The 20,104-nt window shown below is 43.4% G+C and overlaps 1 protein-coding gene across 1 annotated transcript in view; it reads right to left on the bottom strand.

Moving 5' to 3' along the window:
- LOC139264099 (RING finger and SPRY domain-containing protein 1-like) overlaps positions 1-20,104 on the bottom strand; it is a 159,775-nt gene that overhangs the window by 103,383 nt on the left and 36,288 nt on the right. The window contains exon 2 of the mRNA XM_070880187.1: positions 10,745-10,797. Within this exon, the coding sequence (XP_070736288.1) occupies positions 10,745-10,797 (53 nt within the window). The remainder of the gene's footprint in view (positions 1-10,744; positions 10,798-20,104) is intronic.

The raw sequence follows: 20,104 nt of genomic DNA, 5'->3' as shown, positions 1-20,104 counted from the left end.
GGAAGCAAAATAATTGTTTAAGGTCTCAGCCATTTCCACATTTCCCATTATTAAATTCCCCTTTTCATCTTCTAAGGGACCAACATTTACTTTAGTCACTCTTTTCCGTTTCATATATCTGTAAAAGCTTTTACTATCTGTTTTTATGTTTTGCGCAAGTTTACCTTCGTAATCTATCTTCCCTTTCTTTATTGCTTTTTTAGTCATTCTTTGCTGTTGCTTAAAATTTTCCCAATCCTCTAGTTTTCCACTAACCTTGGCCACCTTATACGCATTGATCTTTGATTTGATACTTTCCTTTATTTCCTTGGTTATCCACGGCTGGTTATCCCTTCTCTTGCCGCCCTTCTTTTTCACTGGAATATATTTTTGTTGCGCACTATGAAAGAGCTCCTTAAAAGTCCTCCATTGTTCCTCAATTGTGCCACCATTTAGTCCTTGTTTCCAGTCTACTTTAGCCAACTCTGCCCTCATCCCACTGTAGTCCCCTTTGTTTAAGCATAGTATGCTCGTTTCTGACACAACTTCCTCATCCTCAATCTGTATTACAAATTCAACCATACTGTGATCACTCATTCCGAGAGGATCTTTTACTAGGAGATCGTTTATTTTTCCTGTCTCATTACACAGGACCAGATCTAAGATGGCTTTCTCCCTTGTAGGTTCTGTTACATACTGTTCTAAGAAACAATCCCGTATGCATTCTATGAATTCCTCCTCCAAGCTACCCCGTGCGATTTGATTTGACCAATCGATATGGTAGGTTAAAATCCCCCATGACTACTGCCGTTCCTTTTTCACATGCCTCCATTATTCCCTTGATTATTGCCCAACCCAGACTGGGGCCAGTATCCTGGCGAATTGAATACCAGGGCTGTAGATAGGGCTTTAAACTAAATAGTGCGGGGGAGGGATCTAGTGAGCGAAAATTAAAAAAGTAAAAAGGAAAGAAGGCGGCAAAAGTGCAGGGTAGCGATAGGGGTAATGACAACCAGAGTGTGACAGGAAGGGACAGAGAGTATACACATAAGAGAAAATTAAAAGTTCTATCTCTGAACGCACAAAGCATTCATAATAAGATAGATGAGTTGACGGCACAAATGGAAATAAATGGGTATGATCTGATTGCCATTACAGAGATGAGTTTGCAAGGTGATCAAGGCTGCAAACTGAATATTCAGGGGTATCTGCCATTTCATAAGGGCAGGCAGAAAGGAAAAGGAGGTGGGGTAGCTCTGTTAATAAGAGATGAGATCAGTGCAGTCGTGCGAAATGATATTGGTTCAGAAGATTAAGACGGAGAATCAGTTTGGGTAGAGATAAGAAATAATAAGGGAAAGAAGTCACTGATGGGAGTGTTCTATAGGCCCTCTAACAGTAGCCACACTGTACGGCAGAGTATAAATCAAGAAATAATAGAGGCTTGTAAGAAAGGTATGGCAATAATCATGGGCGATTATAATCTTCATATTGATTTGACAAATCAAATTGGCAAAGGTAGCCTTGATGAAGAGTTCATAGAGTGTATGTGGGATGGTTTCTTGGAACAATACATTGTGGAACCAAACAGGGAGCAGTCTATTCTAGATCTGGTAATGTGTAATGAGTCTAGATTAATTAACGATCTCGTCATGAAGGATCCTCTTGGAAGAGCATGGTAGGAGTTCAAATTCAGTTTGAGGGTGAGAAAGCTAGGTCTCAAACTAGTATCCTGAACTTAAATAAAGGTAATTAGAAAGGTATGAAGGCAGAGTTGGTTAAAGTGGACTGGGAAAATATATTAAAGGGTGAGACTGTAGAAAAGCAGTGGCAAACATTGAAGGAGATATTTCATAATTCTCTGCAAAGATATATTTCAGCGAGAAAGAAAGACTCGAAGAAAAGGATGAACCATCCATGGCTAACTAAGGAAGTAGTGGTATCAAATTGAAAACAAAGGTATACAATGTTGCGATGAACAGTGGAAGGCCAGGGATTGGGAATTTTTAGAAACCAGCAAATGACGACTAAAAACATGATAAAGGCAGAGAAGATAGCATATGAGAGTAAACTAGCAAGAAATATAAAAATTGACAGCAAGAATTTCTACAGGTATATAAAAAGGAAGCGAGTAGCTAAAGTAAACGTTGCTCCCTTAGAGGATGAGACTGGGGAATTAATAATGGAAAACAGGGAAATGGTGGAGACTTTGAACAAATATTTTGTATCGGTCTTCATGGTAGAAGACATTAAAAACATTCCAATAACTGATAATCAAGAAGCTAACGGGAGGTGGAACTTAAAACAATCACTATCACTAAGTACTAGACAAACTAATGGGACTAAGGGTGGACGTCCCCTGGACCTGATGGTCTGCATCAGAGGGTCTTAAAGGAAGTGACTGCAGAGATAGTGGATGCATTGGTTATAATCTACCAAAATTCCCTGGATTTTGGAGAGATCCCAGCGGACTGGAAAATCTCAATTGTAACACCCCTATTTAAGAAAGGAGGGAGACAGAAAGCCGGAAGTTATAGACCAGTTAGCCTAACATCTGTCATTGGGAAAATGCTGGAGTCCATCATTAAGGAAGTAGTAGCAGGACATTTAGAAAATCAAAATGCAGTCAAGCAGAGTCAGCATGGTTTTATGAAGAGGAAATCATGTTTGACAAATTTGCTGGAGTTCTTTGAGGGTGTAACAAGCAGGTTGGATAAAGGGGAACCAGTAGATGTGATGTATTTGGATTTCCAGAAAGCATTCGATAAGGTGCCACATAAAGGGTTACTGCACAAGATAAGAACTCACGTGGTTGGTGGTAATACATTAGCATGGATAGAGGATTAGCTAACTAACAGAACTAATAAAACAGAGAGTAAGGATAAATGGGTCATTTTCAGTTGGCAAACTGTAACTAGTGGGGTGCCACAAAGATCAGTGTTAGGGTCTCAACTATTTATATTAATGACTTGGATGAAGGGACCGTGTGTAATGTAGCCAAATATGCTAATGGTACAAAGGTAGGTGGGAAAGCAAGTTGTGTGGAGGCCGTAAAGAATCTACAAAGGGATATAGACAGGCTTAGCGAGTGGGCAAAATTTTGGCAGATGGAGTATAATGTGGGAAAATATGAGATTATCCACTTTGGTAGGAAAGATAAAAAAGCAAACTATTATTTAAATGGGGAGAGATTACAAAATGCTGCAGTACAGAAGGATCTGGGGGTTCTTGTACATGAAACACAAAATGTTAGCATGCAGGTACAGCAAGTAATCAGGAAGGCAAATAGAATGTTGGCCTTTATTGCAAGGGAAATGGAGTATAAAATCCTGCTCCAACTGTATAGGGTGTTGGTAAGACCACACCTGGAGTAGTACTGTGCACAGTTTTGGACGCCTTATTTAAGGAAGACTATACTTGCATTGGAAGCAGTTCAGAGAAGGTTCACGAGGTTGATTCCTGAGATGAAGGAGTTGTCATCTGAAGAGAGTTTAGAAGAATGAGAGGTGATCTTATTGAAATATATAAGATTCTAAGTGGATTGGACAGGGTAGATGCAGAGAGGATGTTTCCTCTCATGGAGGAATGTGGACCTAGGGGGCATAGTTTCAGAATAAGGGGTCACCCATTTAAGACAGACATGAGGAGGAATTTTTTCTCTCAGAGGGTCGTGAATCTTTGGAATTCTCTACTCCAGAGAGCTGTGGAGCCTGGGTCCTTGAATATATTTAAGGTGGAGATAAACAGATTTTTGAATGATAAGGGAGTCAAGGGTTATGGGGAGCAGACAGGGAAGTGGAGTTGAGGCCAGGATCAGATCAGCCATGATCTTATTGAATGGTGGAGCAGGCACGAGGGACCAAATGGCCTGCTCCTGTTCCTATTTCTTATGTTCTTATGTTCTCATCATGTTTACCCTGTCATCTCAAACTGCAACACAAAAACATGACAACTGAAAGTTTATACTGCTTTCATATTTTGAGAAACAGAAAGGGAACTTACTTGTGCCTCCAACAGTATTTCTGAGGCCTGTTGGGAAGGTAGGATGATGGGGGAAGAGTTTCACACTAAATATTATAAAAGACCCAACATTTTAGATTGTTGGATAGCAACTTCCATACCTGATACCCATTTGCAGTCGACCGTGGTTTGTTAATTATGCAGATTTGGAGCATTTATGCATGACATATTTAAACAAACCTATTTTTAAAGGATCAGACAGTGCCAGTTTTATTTGAAGTTGACTGAAAACTGCAAAAAACACTTACATTGTAAGGCTTTTATTTTAAAAATTGATGCAAAGTGTCAAATGCAGGGATAAAGAGGGTCGATGTATTGCCATGTTATTGGATGGACACTGGAGTTAAGGATTGTTCCTTTATTTGAGAGGTGGAGAAGGGATTAAGACAATGGTGACAAAGAGAGACTCCATTTGTTCCTCAAATAATTACTGCCACTGTATCAGTGGTGGTAAGACTAATTACAAGATATCTCGAAGGCAGATTGAGAAGGCCATTTTGTGCGATGCGACTGAAAGTAAATGTTTCTTGGCCTGCATAGTGATCTTTTTAGTACTTTGGGGACTGAGTCAGGACTTTTGCTGCCACTTTTATTCAGCTCTGCACAATGTATCGCTTTGTACACCAGATATGGATTTTTCAATGAGAATACCTTTATGTTGAAGTTATGAAAAAGTGGACGATGAAAATGAAAAAAGTTAGGTTGGAGGCTTTTAAAGCGGGGCATCACTGAAGGTATCACTTTCCTACATTTAGACAATCACTCAATATGTCTACAGACCAAGAAGATCTTTCTGAGGCACCCCAACATCATGAGAAAGGCGCACAAGGAGAGAAAATAGAGCAGGAGATGGAGCAGTCAGCTGCCAAAACAAGGGGCTTAATTTTGGCCACCATTCTGCACTATTCTTTTGGCGTATGCAGCTTTTTTTTGGAGCAATAATCTGCAAACTTGGCCAAAGTTTCTGCGCCGTTCTAAAGTAGGTACGTCCGATTTTTTTTAGTTCCCAATTTGTTTACATCACTAGGGGCGGAACCTGCCGAGTCCACCACCTCTGGCCATTTAAGCGCGTTTGGCCAAGTACAATTTTTTTCTAAAACGGCGCACTGCATGCTTGTGAAAAACCTTCCCTACGCTTAAGGAAATCAGCGCAGAGAAGAGAAAATCGGCAGAGAGAAGACGCCATTGTTTAGCGGAGCTAAAGGCAGGGTAGGTAGGTGGGGGTGGGGGTCATTTCGGCCCGGGATTGCAGTGGGCCAGTGCAGGGTCCTTTCAGCTCGGGATGGCAGCGGCTTCAGTTTCCAGCCCAGCCTCAGCCCTTTTTCAGTTTGCAACCTCAGCCCTTCTGAGCATCCATCATTACCCTAGCAACATTAGTTTTCGGCGCAGGCCATAAGTTCCACCCACAAAGCTTAAGGCTAATCTGCGCCGCTCCAAAGTCAAAGTTAGTTATGGCGAAACATGGATTTTTTTTTTGGCGCATTTGGGCCACTAGAAAATCATACGTACCTCTTCAACTGTGCCAAAAATCACTCATGTGGAAAATTGAGCCCAAGGAGAGCACAACTAATATTCAACAAATAAGTTACTGAAGAGTCTGAGTGCAGGCCATCATAATGCTCTGTGTGCCCACAGGGAATACCATACCAGCTTCTGAGAACCCGTCATTGTGAGTGTGGGGGGTGAAAATATCCCTGTGGTCTCAGAGTCAGAAATGGGTCCAGGTATGTGTAGGCAGAATGTCAGAAGGATTGTTGCATAAGTCCCTCCCAGATCCAGAAATCACTACTGACACTGTCCACATAATTCTGTCTCATAAAACTCCTCACTTCTGCCTGTATCAACTGATCCTGCCAACACATGTGCCATTTAATTGTCAGACATAACATACGCTGAGTGCAATTATCAGAACAACATATTCCGAGTGCAATTGTCAGACTAACATGCTTCATGTGCAATTGTCAGACTAACATACTTCGAGTGCAATTGTCAGACTAACGTACTCCAAGTGCAATTGTCAGACTAACATACTTCGAGTGCAATTGTCAGACTAACATACTCCGAGTGCAATTTTCAGACTAACATACTCCGAGTGCAATTGTCAGACTAACATACTCCGGGAAGTGCATCGTGTAGGAAAACCCAAAGCTGTATTATCACCATCCCACATTCTAATATATGTAAATAAGCTCAGTGAGCATGCCATTGGATTGGCTGAAAAGCACAAGAATTCAGGGGGGATCGATTTTGTGGTGGAAAATCAGTGTTATTGGCTTTAGCCGATTGGTGCCAAAGAGTTATTTGTCCGATTGTTTTGACATAATTTCAGTGCACAATGAGGAATTTTTATGCCAATAATTTTAAATCTCAACTGGCAGTGTAGTGGTGCATTGTTTTTGTGTTCGAATGTACTACAAATTAGTTGGTCACAGGTTTGTAGTATAGCACTGGTCAGTTAGCTTAAATGATTAGAGCATGGTGCTAATAATGGCAAGGTCGCGGGTTCAATCTCCGTCTTGAGGCAGCTATGCTGTCCGCCGCTGCTTTGCCCGAAGGGCTGTGAATACCTTGCCGGCACAGGCTTGACGGGCCGAACGGCCTTCTTCCTTGTTGTAACCATTCTATGATTCTATAGTGTTCAACATTACACATTCCCATTCTTGACTGTGATAGCAGAATGAGAAGATGCCAGACACTTTCATCTTGGGACAGAGAGAAAACTGGAGGGTAAGTCATCTTGCAGATGCTGACAGATATGCCTGCAGCTAGTGCAAGAGGCAGTAATCATTTCCCAAACTCTCAGCTAGAAAATGGCATGTGGCATACGAAGATTTAAAGTATTCTCCTGTGAGAGAAATTTGGCATTAGGGGTACCAGCGGGACAAGGGTTAAAGTGCTGGTTCCTGCATCGACCCATAAGGAGGTAAAAGGCCTCTCTTCGGCCTTGTACCAAGGCTCCAGGAGTTATCAATTCAATTATATTCCGACAGGATACGATGTGAGAACCTAAACAGACATTGATAAGACCTTGCGAAGAGACCCGAGATAGACTTCATGGCACCAAAGGAATTGTATAACAAATTCCAACCTAATGATACCATTCTGGGAACGGTCTAAGATGGTCACGAGATCATGGCCTGTCAGTCAGAGCATGACCTGTCAATCCGGAGTAGTACTGATAAGGTAGTCCAATTAGAGAAGTAGCACTGATAAGGTAGTCCAATTAGAGATCTAGGGAGGTCTTGTCCGGGAACAGAGGGGTTTTTGAAATGTATAAAAGTTGTATGATTGTGCTGTTCGGAGAGCATCTCCACTCATAGGCGGCTGTGATAAGAGGTGTTCCCGGACGTTCGTAATAAAGATCGTTATAAAGAATGTTGGAATGTATACAGCTTGCGTGAAAATTGGTTTTCAGGAAACAAAATAGCTATTAAAAATGTGTGGTCTCGTTTTAAATCAATTAAAAAAAAAAATCTTTGGCAAGTAATTGAATTAGAAGCTAAGAAAAAATTGGAGTTTAATCTAAAATGCCGTCTTTCCTGATGAGAAGACTTTTATTATGTTGGCTTTACTAATGATTTCTGCTGTTTTAACGGATTCCTAATTTCTAAGCAAGTTTTGAAGGCACAAAGACTTAAAAAAGAATTTTTCGGATGATTACGTGAAGTCACGTAATGATATCAGGCTTTCTTACAAATCTGTAAAGGAGTTAACCCTTTCCATTGACCGCTGTTTTATACTGGACATTATTAATTTGGATTTCTAAATAGAATAAAAAAGACTCACCTGACAGATAGAGGAAATGGTGGGATAGTCAGAATAAAAATAAAAACAGAACTACTCTATGTAATAATACTCGCCTGATACAAATAAAAGATACTCAAACAAAACAAATTCAAGAGTTAAAAGCTAAGATAAATAAGCTGGAAGAGATTTTTAAAAATGGGACCAGACGGATAGTGCAGTGCGCAGCCATAGCACCATCACCTATGGCCATAGAGCCCACGGTGGGTAAGTGTAGTCCACAAACCCAACCTAACCCTAGCCTCTGATTTCACAGAGTGACCTCGACATGCATGGATAAAAGATGAGTAGACCAGAACCTAACACCTGGTGACGACCAGGCTATCTGTTTAAAATTTGCAGATAAAACACTCACCGAGATGGGACCGCAGCGGCTACTTCGACTCTGGAGACTCAGGGTACTGGGAACCTTAAGGCCCACGCAAGCACTGGATAATACAGATGGAATACGAGAGATATAGCACACGCAGGAAAGACACAACTACATGAACTAGCTTTGTTTAATTTAACTGACAAAATATGCATCCCAGCAGCCAAATCCACCCGCAAGAGAAACAGAAGGGTGGGAACAGAACGGAGCAAAAAGGGAGGTGGGACCTCAGGATGTTTAGGAAAACTGGCCAATGGGATAAAATGAAGACCAAGGGAGGTCTCTGGAATATAAGGTGTATGTCCTGAATCGTGACATAGTTCTAACACGGAGAAGCCGGTATTGATCATGTGCAGCGCTAACAAGAAGGAATACAACCTAAAAAGGGGGATGGATGGAGTGTGGAGGAAAGATGACACTAAAGGTCCGGCTGGGACACCAAACACGCCCAAAGGGACCCTGGGAAGCCCTACCACTGCCCCAACAACCACCCTGGGGACAACAACTCTTCCCAGCATAACCACGCAAGTCCCCCCATAAGCCCGTCCAGAAAGACTGGAGCCAAAGGGGGGCTAGTAATAAAAGAATCTAAAGGAAGGATATAACTGGGGTGCGTCAGCGACTACTTAACCTAAATCTAATGGATATCATTCTTCCTAGCTTCTGTGGGAATTAAACTATAAGTCTATACCAGAACCTGACACAACGGATCCTTGAAGGCCCGGAATCCACTACCCTGAGATTTAATGTCAGAAAGGGAACAGGGCAAGGTCGAACAAAAGGGGAAGACTGGAAACACTAGGCACGGGTTATGCGGCAGGGGTTACGACGATGAATTCCATCGACCTGTATGCAATATACGACCGGGTTAACAACTTAATGGCGTAGTCTTGAGGGGTTTACTGGGGAGGGACTTGGATAACCAAGCCCTACAAGCGCGGTTAGGAGATAGCGCGGAAGGGGAACTGTTACAGGCGGCCCATACATTACAGAAGCATGCCAAGGCAAATTTGATCCACGCAATGGGGAACGACATAAGTAAACGATTACAAGCTGAGATAGTTTGCTCCGGGTATGGGGCCTGGATATTAAGTGAGGTACAACATAATTTGGAGCAACTCCAGAATGGAGACATACCAGATTGGATTCCGAACAGCATACTTAACAGTTGGATTCTAGATGAATAACACATGCGAGGTACGAAGGAATAGTCATGCATGGGTGCCAAAATTCAGATGTATTACTGGGCGGGTGAATATGATCGGATTTGTGTTGTCCATACCACAGTATGATGTGACAAAGGGAGACCCCTTATACCAGATTGATAATATTGGTGAAGTGAGAAACCAAACTCGGTGGCGTTACCATCAGCCTGCCAGACGGGTGATTAAAATTAACAATAGTACCAAAGGCATTGACATAACCGACTGCTATAACATTAACCAAGTGGTTTTATGTCGAGATACGCCACGAATGACGAATGATGATTGCAGATTCCACCAAACAAGCGGATGCATGCTGAGTATCACTCCTCTCAAACACGATTCTGAAACAATCGCTGCTGCACAAGGGAATGGAGATTTGGTGCGTGAGCACAGGAGCAGCCAATCCGACGATTAAAACCAGGGGAGGAGTCACCCCCTGTGTCATCACCAACCCTAACTTCGGTTTCAGGCACATGGGAAAAATAGACATAAATGGGTACCACATACACCCCGAGACAACGGAAATCATCCACGGAACGGTCACGGATACCCTCTGAGAGGGGTACAAGGAGGCGGTAGGGGAACCGCAAGGCACCGGAATTAAATGAGGAACAATTACGTTTGGTGCAAGGAATCCAGAATCAAAGACGACAATATATTCAGCTGATGGAAGAAGTAGACAACCTACAGAGAGACACTAACGCGATGCTGGCTGATCAGCTCTGGTACTCAAAGCTGTGGGACATTGGACTTGATATTCAAATTCACCCATGGATAAGAATAATATCACATGTACTTGTAGTAATACAGGGTCTGGTTCTGATGGTCATGATGGGATTAACATGTGCACGAATTAAACAGGCCAAACGATATGTCAGGGCACGCACTATGATTAAGGCCATAAAGGATGAAAATTTAAGCAGTCCTACAGGAAGGACTTACCTTATATAACTCTGCGGGAAAGGTCTCAGGAGGTCTCGAAGCTTGGGAGATGACCACCCAGGTGAACGGACCTATCTGGAACTTACCTACAGGGAGATAGTTATTGGGAAATATGGCCAGCTTGGCGTGTAGCCAAGGGCCAAAAGGGGGGAATTGTGAGAGAAATTTGGCATCAGGGTTCGTAATAAAGATCGTTATACTTTGCCATCTGTCTCTGTCTGCTAACTCCGGGGGCTGTTACGTGGGTTGGGGCGAGCGTCGACCCTCTATATCAGGGGGCCCGCTCGTGGGAGAAGAAGCCTTCCCTCTCTCCCCCAACACTCCCTAGATCTTCCATTCCTTGAAAAGAGAAGGGAAGGAATGCATTTTAAAATGAAAAAAAGCTTTAAAAAGTTATTACTTTAAGGTTTAAGATGAAACCAACCTTTTTCTGCCAGTTTATGAAGTACCATCACTGAATAGGGTGGCTCCAGGTCACTAAAAGAAAAAAAAATCAATTACAATTTTCTCACACATAAGTTACAGCTATTTAAAGCTATCTGAAATCTATATTGACCTAAAGGAGGTGAATTGGTTTGCGGTTGCTTTTGGGCACAAACCAGACCATGTGAAAGCTGCATATGCCACCTAAAATTGGTCCTTAGTCCTCATCTGGTGCCCTCCAATCATGAGGCAGCTATCTCGCCGACAACAACCCCAATATATGTCCCAGGAAGAGGAGATCTGCAGCGGCCCGCTGTAGTAATAAGAACTTAGGAGGTGCACTCCTGTTCCATGAAAGTAAATATTTTTATTAGATTTACATTTTTGATGGTGACCTCCGGCTGCATGTGGACTTGTTTATTCTGAATGCAGCAGACCTGATCACTGCTCCACTGAGGTCGTGGTCCATATCGGGACCAATGACATAGGTAGAAAGAGGGATGAGGTCCTGCAGACAGAGTTTAGGGTGCTAGGAGAGAGATTAGAAAGCAGGACCTCAAAGGTAGTAATCTCCAGATTACTCCCGGTGCCATGAGCTAATGAGTACAGAAATAGGAGGATAGGGCAGATGAATACGTGACTGGAGAGATGGTGCAGGTGGAAGGGCTTTAGTTTCCTGAGGCACTGGGACCGCTTCTGGGGGAGGTGGAACATGTACAAGCTCCTCAACAGAGCCGGGACCAATATCCTCGCCGGAGGTGAGGGAAGGGGATGGTTGCTAGTGCTGCTGGGAAGCGTTTAAACTAGTTTGGCAGTGGGATGGGAACCTGAAAATAGATTCAGTAGAGAGGAGAGTTTAGCTGAAATTAGAAAGCAAAAATACAAAAAGTGAGTTTGAAGGAGAGAGGAAACGAGCAGGAAAAAAGGGTGAAAAAACAAATTTAAAGGCACTTTGTCTAAATGCACGTAGCATTTGTAAGAAAATGGATGAGTTGACGGCACAAATAGATACAAATGGGTATGATCTGATAGCCATTACAGAGATGTGATTGCAAGGTGACCAGGACTGGGAATTAAATATTCAAAGGTATTTGTCAATCCGGAAGGACAGACAGAAAGGAAAAGGAAGTGGGGTAGCTCTATTGATAAAGGATGCAATAGTGAGAAACGATATTGGCTCAAATGATCAGGATGTTGAAACTGTTTGGGTGGAGATAAGGAATAATAAGGGGGAAAAGTCACTGGTGGGCGTAGTCAATAGGTCCCCTAACAGTTGCAACTCTGTTGGTAGGAGTATAAACCAGGATATAGTGGGGGCTTGTAAAAAGGGAACAGCAATAATCATGGGTGAATTAACCTCCATATTGATTGGACAAATCAAATTGATCAGGGTAGCCTTGTGGAAGAGTTCACAGAGTGCATAAGGGACGGGTTCCTTGAGCAGTATGTAACGAAACCAACCAGGGGGCAGGCTATCTTGGATCTGGTCCGGTGTAATGAGACAGAATTAATAAACAATCTCCTAGTAAAGGATCCCCTTGGAAAGAGTGATCATAGCATGGTTGAATTTCAAATTCAGATGGAGGGTGAGAAAGTTGGATCTCAAACCAGTGTACTAAGCTTAAATAAAGGAGACTATGAAGGTATGAGGGCAGAGTTGGCTGAAGTTATCTTGGAAAATAGATTAAAGTGTAGGATGGTTGATGAACAGTGGTGTACATTTAAGGAGATATTTCACAACTCTCAAAAAAATATATTCCAGTGACAGAAAAGGGTGTAAAAGAAAAGATAGCCATCCGTGGCTAACTAAAGAAATAAAGGACGGTATCCAATTAAAAACAAGGGCATACAAAGTGGCCAAAACTAGTGGGAGGACAGAAGATTGGGAAGCTTTTAAAAGCCAGCAAAGAATGACTAAAAAGATGATTAAGAAAGGGAAGATAGACTATGAAAGTAAACTAGCACAAAATATAAAAACAGATAGCAAGAGTTTCTATAGGTATATAAAACGGGAAAGAGTGGCTAAAATAAATGTTGGTCCCTTAGAGGAAGAGACGGTGGAATTAGTAATGGGAAACATGAAGATGGCAGAAACTCTGAACAAATATTTTGAATCAGTCTTTACAGTAGAGGACACAAACAATATTCCAACAGTGGATAGTCAAGGGGCTAGTCAAGAGGGAGGAACTTAACACAATCACAATCACTAAGGAGGTGGTACTCAGTAAGATAATGGGACTAAAGGCGAATAAATCCCGTGGATCAAATGGCTTGCATCCTCGGGTCTTAAGAGAAGTAGCGGCAGGGATAATGGATAGAAACATAGAAAATAGGTACAGGAGTAGGCCATCCGGCCCTTCTAGCCTGCACCGCCATTCAATGAGTTCATGGCTGAACATGCAACTTCAGCACCCCATTCCTGATTTCTCGCCATACCCCTTGATCCCCCTAGCAGTAAGGACTACATCTAACTCCTTTTTGAATATATTTAGTGAATTGGCCTCAACAATTTTCTGTGGTAGAGAATTCCACAGGTTCACCACTCTCTGGGTGAAGAAGTTTCTCCTCATCTCGGACCTAAATGGCTTACCCCTTATCCTTAGACTGTGACCCCTGTTTCTGGACTTCCCCAACATTGGGAACATTCTTCCTACATCTAACCTGTCTAAACACGTCAGAATTTTAAACGTTTCTATGAGATCCCCTCTCATTCTTCTGAACTCCAGTGAATACAAGCCCAGTTGATCCAGTCTTTCTTGATATTTCAGTCATGCCATCCCGGGAATCAGTCTGGTGAACCTTCGCTGCACTCCCTCAATAGCAAGAATGTCCTTCCTCAAGTTAGGAGACCAAAACTGTACACAATTGTGCTAATATAGAATGGGAAAGTAATAGTGTAAGGGGCAAAAAGGGGGAGGAACACAAGAACATAAGAATTAGGTGCAGGAGCAGGCCCTTTGAGCCTGCTCCACTTTCCTGCTGATCCTTATATCCCTTCATTCCCCCGAAGTCCAAGAACTTGCTTGATCAGTATGTTTCTACCCCAACAAGGAAAGAAGCAGTACTGGGGAATGAAATGGAGCAAGTTTAAGTGGGAGAGCATTTGGGAAACGGGGATCACAATATTATCAGGTTTAGAGTAGTCATGAAAAAGGATCAAATGTAGAAATACACAAGAGGAGGGTTACTTCAGTGAGTTGAATAGGGATCTGGCCCAGGTGGATTGAACAATGGAGGCGAGACAGTCCTACGAGGGGGAAAGGAAGGGCACCTATAGCGAGAGCTCCCTGGATGACTAAAGATATAGAGATTAAAATGAGACAGAAAAAGGAGGCGTATGATAAATATCAGGTTCATAATTCAGTCGAGAACCAACTGAATATAAAAAGGGGAGGTGAAAATGGAAATAAGAGGGGCAAAGAGAGTGTATGAGAATTGGTTAGCGGGTAACGTAAAAGGGAACACGTCTTTTATAAACATATAAATAGTAAAAGGGTAGTTAAAGGAAGGCCAGGGCCGATTAGGGGCAAAAATGATCTTCTTGTGGAGGCAGAGGGCATGGCTGAGGTACTCAATGAATGTTTTGCATCTGTCTTCATTAGAGAAGAGGATGCTGGTAATTAGCAGTAGGAGGGAGTAGAGATATTGGATAGAATTTAAATAAAGAGGTACTTTAAAGGTTAGCAGTCCTCAAAGTAGAAAAATCACCCGGTCCGTTGTAATTTACCAAAATTCCCTGGATTCTGGGGAGGTCCCAGCAGATTGGAAAACTGCAAATGTAACACCCCTATTCAAGAAAGGAGGCAGACAAAAAGCAGGAAACTACAGACAGTTAGCCTAATATCTGTGGTTGGGAAAATGTTGGAGCCATTATTAAAGAAGCAGTAACAGGACATTTGGATAATTCGGTCAGGCAGAGTCAGCGTGGATTTATGAAGGGGAGGTCATGTTTGACAAATTTGCTGGAATTCTTTGAAGATGTAACGAACAGGGTGGATAAAGGGGAACCAATGGATGTGGTGTATTTGGACTTCCAGAAGGCACTTGACAAAATGCCACATAAAAGGTTACTGCACAAGATAAAAGTTCACAGGGTTGGGGGTAATATATTAGCATGGATTGAGGATTGGCTAACTAACAGAAAACAGCGAGTCGGGATAAATGGTTCATTCTCGGGTTGGCAATCAGTAACTAGTGGCATGCTGCAGGGATCAGTGCTGGGACCCCAACTATTTATAATCTATATTAACGACTTAGAAGAAAAGACTGAGTGCAACGTAGCCAAGTTTGCTGATGATACAAAGATGGGAGGAAAAGCAATGTGTGAGGAGGACACAAAAAATCTGCAAAAGGACATAGACAGGCTAAGTGAGTGCGGAAAAATTTGTCAGATGGAGTATAATGTTGGAAAGTGTGAGGTCATGCACTTTGGCAGAAAAAAATCAAAGAGCAAGTTATTATTTAAATGGCGAAAGATTGCAAAGTACTGCAGTACAGCGGGACCTGGGGGTATTTGTACATGAAACACAAAAGGATAGTATGCAGGTACAGCAAGTGATCAAGAAGGCAAATTAAATCTTGGCCTTTATTGCAAAGAGGTTGGAGTATGAAAGCAAGGAAGTCTTGCTACAGTTATACAGGTTATTGGTGAGGCCACACCTGGAATACTGCGTGCAGTTTTGATTTCCATATTTACGAAAGGATATACTTGCTTTGGAGGCAGTACAGAAAAGATTCACTAGGTTGATTCCGGAGATGAGGGGTTGACTTATGAGGAAAGGTTGAGTAGGTTGGGCCTCTACTCATTGGAATTCAGAAGAATGAGTGGTGATCTTATCGAAATGTATAAGATTATGAGGGGACTTGACAAATTGGATGCAGAGAGGATGTATCCACTAATAGGGGAGATTGGAACTAGGGGGCATGATCTTAAAATAAGGGGCCGCCCATTTAAAACTGAGATAAGGAGGAATTTCTTCTCTCAGAGGGTTGTAGATTTGTGGAATTCGCTGCCTCAGGGAGCTGTGGAAGCCAGGACATTGAATAAAGTTAAGACAGAAATCGACAGTTTCTTAACTGATAAGGGATTAAGAAGTTATGGGGAGCAGGCAGGGAAGTGGACCTGAGTCCATGATCGGATCAGCCATGATCATATTAAATGCGGAGCAGGCTTGAGGGGCCGTATGGCCTACTCCTGCTCCTACCACTTATTAGCAAAAATAGGCATGAAGCCACTTATTAGCAAAACTAGATATTAAACCACTTATTAGCATATTCGAGGATCATAATATTTGTTTTAGGCAGCTGGCAGGCATGATCCTACCGAACCAATATGGTGTCAGACATATTTCTGATGCTGTTCGGGCTCAGGGTTTGTCCCCCTAAAGTGGACCTCTGTGTCCCCGTTTTCTGCCTGGAAAACAGGTGCAATGTGATACAACTTCACCCCAACATTATTTTGTGCATAGATATTTAATTTGTTTACTAAATGCTTCAAGCAACCAAGTTTCCCTCTAGCGAATATAATATGGTAAACTGTCTAAACTAGTATTAATAAGAATCAGCAATCTCAGAGACAGATGTAGACAGATTGTAAAACTTGTCGATGAAGTTTTATTGTAAAAGTAGTTTGTTAAATGGGAATTTGTTTGTTTACCTCAGTCTGGATATGTAATATTCCAACAATTATTATTTGTTATAAAAAGGTAAAGGGGTTGAAATTCCCCACCTCGGGTAACGGGCACACCCACCCTGTTTCTCTTGTTATTACCAATGCGGTGGCCTCTTGAGCAAAATTCCACTCTTTAGCTTTTTTTTTTGGCGGATAGGAAGTTGGTCATGATGGAAGCGGTAAGCGGATGTTTGCAGTCTAGAGGGGCAAAAGTTGGGGATGGGTGTAGTGGCCGTTGATGACATCATCACGGTGCCGCGTCACCACGGCTCTCTCTTTCACTTAAAGGGGAGAGCTTGCGCGATTCTTTAAGTTAGGTAAACTGGGCCACCAGGGAAGGTTTCGTCCGGGCCTGTGGCCTGGCACGCAAGAGGGGGTGCCAGGCTCTCTGTTGGCTGACCAGCCGAACCCGGGGGCATAATCATTGGCCCACATGACAGTCGGCCGACAAAAAAAACATGGCGGTTGCAGCAGTAGGTCCTCCCCTTTAATGGGAGCTGCACCACTATTTTAGAGGGATTACAACCTCACTGCACCGGCAGAAAAAGCTGCTTTTGGCACCATGCCGTGGGAGCAAGATTTTTTTCAGCGGAATTTCACCATCAGCGGGGGAGGGGGATGGGGGAACATCGGTGGTGCTCGCTCTTATGATGCACTTAGGACGGATCGGCTGCAGCGGAGCGATAAGGGGGGTGGGGAGCGGGTCACTGCCGGGATACCGCAGGAGCAGAATTTTCAAAATGGTAGCCATTTTACGAAAAATCGTCGGCCATTGCACTCCGCAGCGGTGGCCGCCGATTTCTGGTGGTAACAGGCCTTAAGGGAAGGGGCAATTTTGGCCCCAAAGTGTATTAGTTTTTAAATGAATCTCACTGGCATTATTGCTTAATACAAATGGATGTTTTTAAAAGTCATAGGGAAAAATGCTAGAAAGCCTGCTTAGTCACACCTGTGTTGTTGAAATGTTGATCCAGCATCAAGACAAACTGCTTTCAACTTTCAGCATTCCAGAACTTTATTAGTGATAATAAACAGGAGGAAGTTTGCTAATGATTTCATTGTCCATATACATGTTACAGCTTTGAGAATTCTCAGCTCAGAATTTTATTCTGTAGCAGCGTGTGACCATAATGTTGACACCTTTTGCCTTTCAAATTTGTTTAGAAAGCTCTTTAAAAATGGTGAATAGAAGAATGCCATATGAGCAAGGGCTAATATGCTATTTGTGACAAAAGTAATGACCGGAATTTTAATCGCGAGGCGGGTTGGGAGCGGGTGTGGAGGGGTGACTCGGATGCGGTCGGGAAATCCGGGAGATCAGATTTCCCGCAGGCTGTGCCCAATTTAATGGCAGGACCTGATTTGCATTTGCAACCTCTGTTATCACACGCAGCCAGCCAGATAGAGAGGCTGGCTGGCTGTGGGCAGGAAGGCCTGCAGCATTAGGCCGCAGAGAGGAGAGAGGGATCGAATGGGGGCCAGGGGCTTGGTGGCGGCCAGACTCGAGCATCGGGTAGCCAGACTCTGATCGGAGTCCAGACTCGAGCCTGCGGGCTGAAGTCAGATCCGGGGCGGGGCGGGGGGGAGGCTGGAGTTTGATTGGGGAGCCAAAGGAAATTTGGGAGGGGGCCCGGACTTGAACACTGGAGGGCTGGAGGATAATTGTTGGGGGGGGGGGGGGCGGGATGAGGTGGTGGGAGGGAGAGTACATCGGAAGAGCCTCAGGATGATTGGGGTCTGGACTCGAGCACTGGCGAGCTGAAGTCTGACCGGGGGTCGTGGTTTGATCGGTGCGCCGGAGGATGATTAGGGTGGGGAGGTGCCAGACTCATGCAGCGGAAGGTCGGATGATGATCGGGGGGGCGAGAACATTGCAGGGCTGGAGGATGATCAGGGGGGAGGCAGAGAACATCATGGGGCTGGAATCTGAGTGGGAGAGAGGCAGAGAACATCGGGGGCAGCCTGAAGATTATTGGTGGGGTGATGGGGGGCCGGAAAGGCAATCAGAGGCCTGGGTGGGGAGGTAATCGGAGGCCTGGGGGCTGGGCAGCTCAGAGGCCTTGTGGGGATCTCTGATCGCAGGGTGCGTTAGGCAGGGAAGCTGGATCCAGGAGGTGAGGCACTTACCACCTGGATCCAACACTCCTACCTTCCATGAACTGTTGGGGTTCCTAACGCCTGTTCAATCTCAGGCATGTCAGTCTATTTATAATATTTAAATGTTGGCCTGCCTCCTGGGAGCGGATTGGCTGCCTGTCCCCATCCTGCCTCCATTAAAATTGGATGTGGATGGTTTGGAGACGGGTTCTGGTCGCGTTTCAGATTTTTAACACTTTAACTTCCCACCCGACCCCAACTCACCCATTTTTGGGGTTCAAATTCCCCCCAATGTGTAGCCTATTTTTTAATTAAATATGAGTTGAATGATGTAATTGTAATTATCTTACAATCAGTAGCTTTTCTAGCCTTTCACTGAATGTTACTTACATAAATAGAAGAAAATAAGTCCACAGCAAAAGGAACAAATTTCCATGCTAAAAAAACAAGATTCATCTTGTGAAAAATTAAACGATTTGTTTAGTTTTGAGGCATGATGTACAAAAGAAAAAACATTCCTATTTCTACAGTGTATTTAACTCTATGCACCATGGTCTGGTAATCTCATCCATGACTCACTCTCATTCTGGGAGTTACACTTCTGACTTGAGCCTTAAAGCTTGTAGAGAGTATTGAGTATTGTGACCTCACCAATACCCTGTATAGCTGTTGCAAGACTTTCCTGCTTTTATACTCCATCCCCTTTGCAATAAAGGCCAAGATTCCTTTGGCCTTCATGATCATTGGCTGTACCTGCATAATAACCTTTTGTGTTTCATGCACAAGTATCCCCAGGTCCCGCTGTACTGCAGCACTTTGCAATCTTTCTCCATTTAAATAATAACTTGCTCTTTGATTTTTTTTCTACCAAAGTGCATGACCTCGATGGTGGGAACTCGGTGACTGTAGTGCTACTGAAGGTCAAAGGGAGATGGCTAGATTTTCTCTAGTTCAACATGATCATTAGCTGGCACTTATGTGGCCAAATATTACCTGTTACTTATTCGATCTTTACATAGAATTACATAGAACTTACAGCACAGAAACAGGCCATTCGGTCCAACTGGTCTCTGCTGGCATTTATGCTCCACACGAGTTTCCTCCCACACCTCCATCTAACCCTATCAGCATATCCTGCTATTCGTTTCTCCCTCATGTGCTTATCTAGATTCCCCCTAAATGCACCTTAAGATGTCTGTGCTCCTCAAATTCTGGAGTCTTGAGCATCCCTCATTATAACTGCTCAACCATCGGTGGCAGTGCCTTCAGTTGTTTTGGTCCTCTGGGCCTCCCTCCCTAAACCTCTCCGCCTCTCTACCTCTCTTTCCTCCTTTAAGACGCTCCTTAAAACCTACCTCTTTAAACAAGCTTTTGGTTATCTGCCTTAATTTCTTCTTTTGTGACTCTATGTCAAATTTATCTGTTTTGTCTTGTAACACTGTTATGAAGCGCCTTGGGACATTTTGCTACGTTAAAGACACTACATAGATAAAAGTTATTGGGGTTGAAACTGCAGTCGGAGATTCCCGTGGGCCGATGACTCCGACCTGAAAAATTTATACGCAAGTACCTGGTGGTCCCGGAGGAGCGGGA

Source organism: Pristiophorus japonicus, chromosome 5 (assembly GCF_044704955.1).
Source record: "Pristiophorus japonicus isolate sPriJap1 chromosome 5, sPriJap1.hap1, whole genome shotgun sequence".
Taxonomy (NCBI): Eukaryota; Metazoa; Chordata; class Chondrichthyes; family Pristiophoridae; genus Pristiophorus; species Pristiophorus japonicus.
The sequence above is the reverse complement of the archived record's forward strand: the minus strand, read 5'-3'. Positions and strand labels throughout refer to the sequence as shown.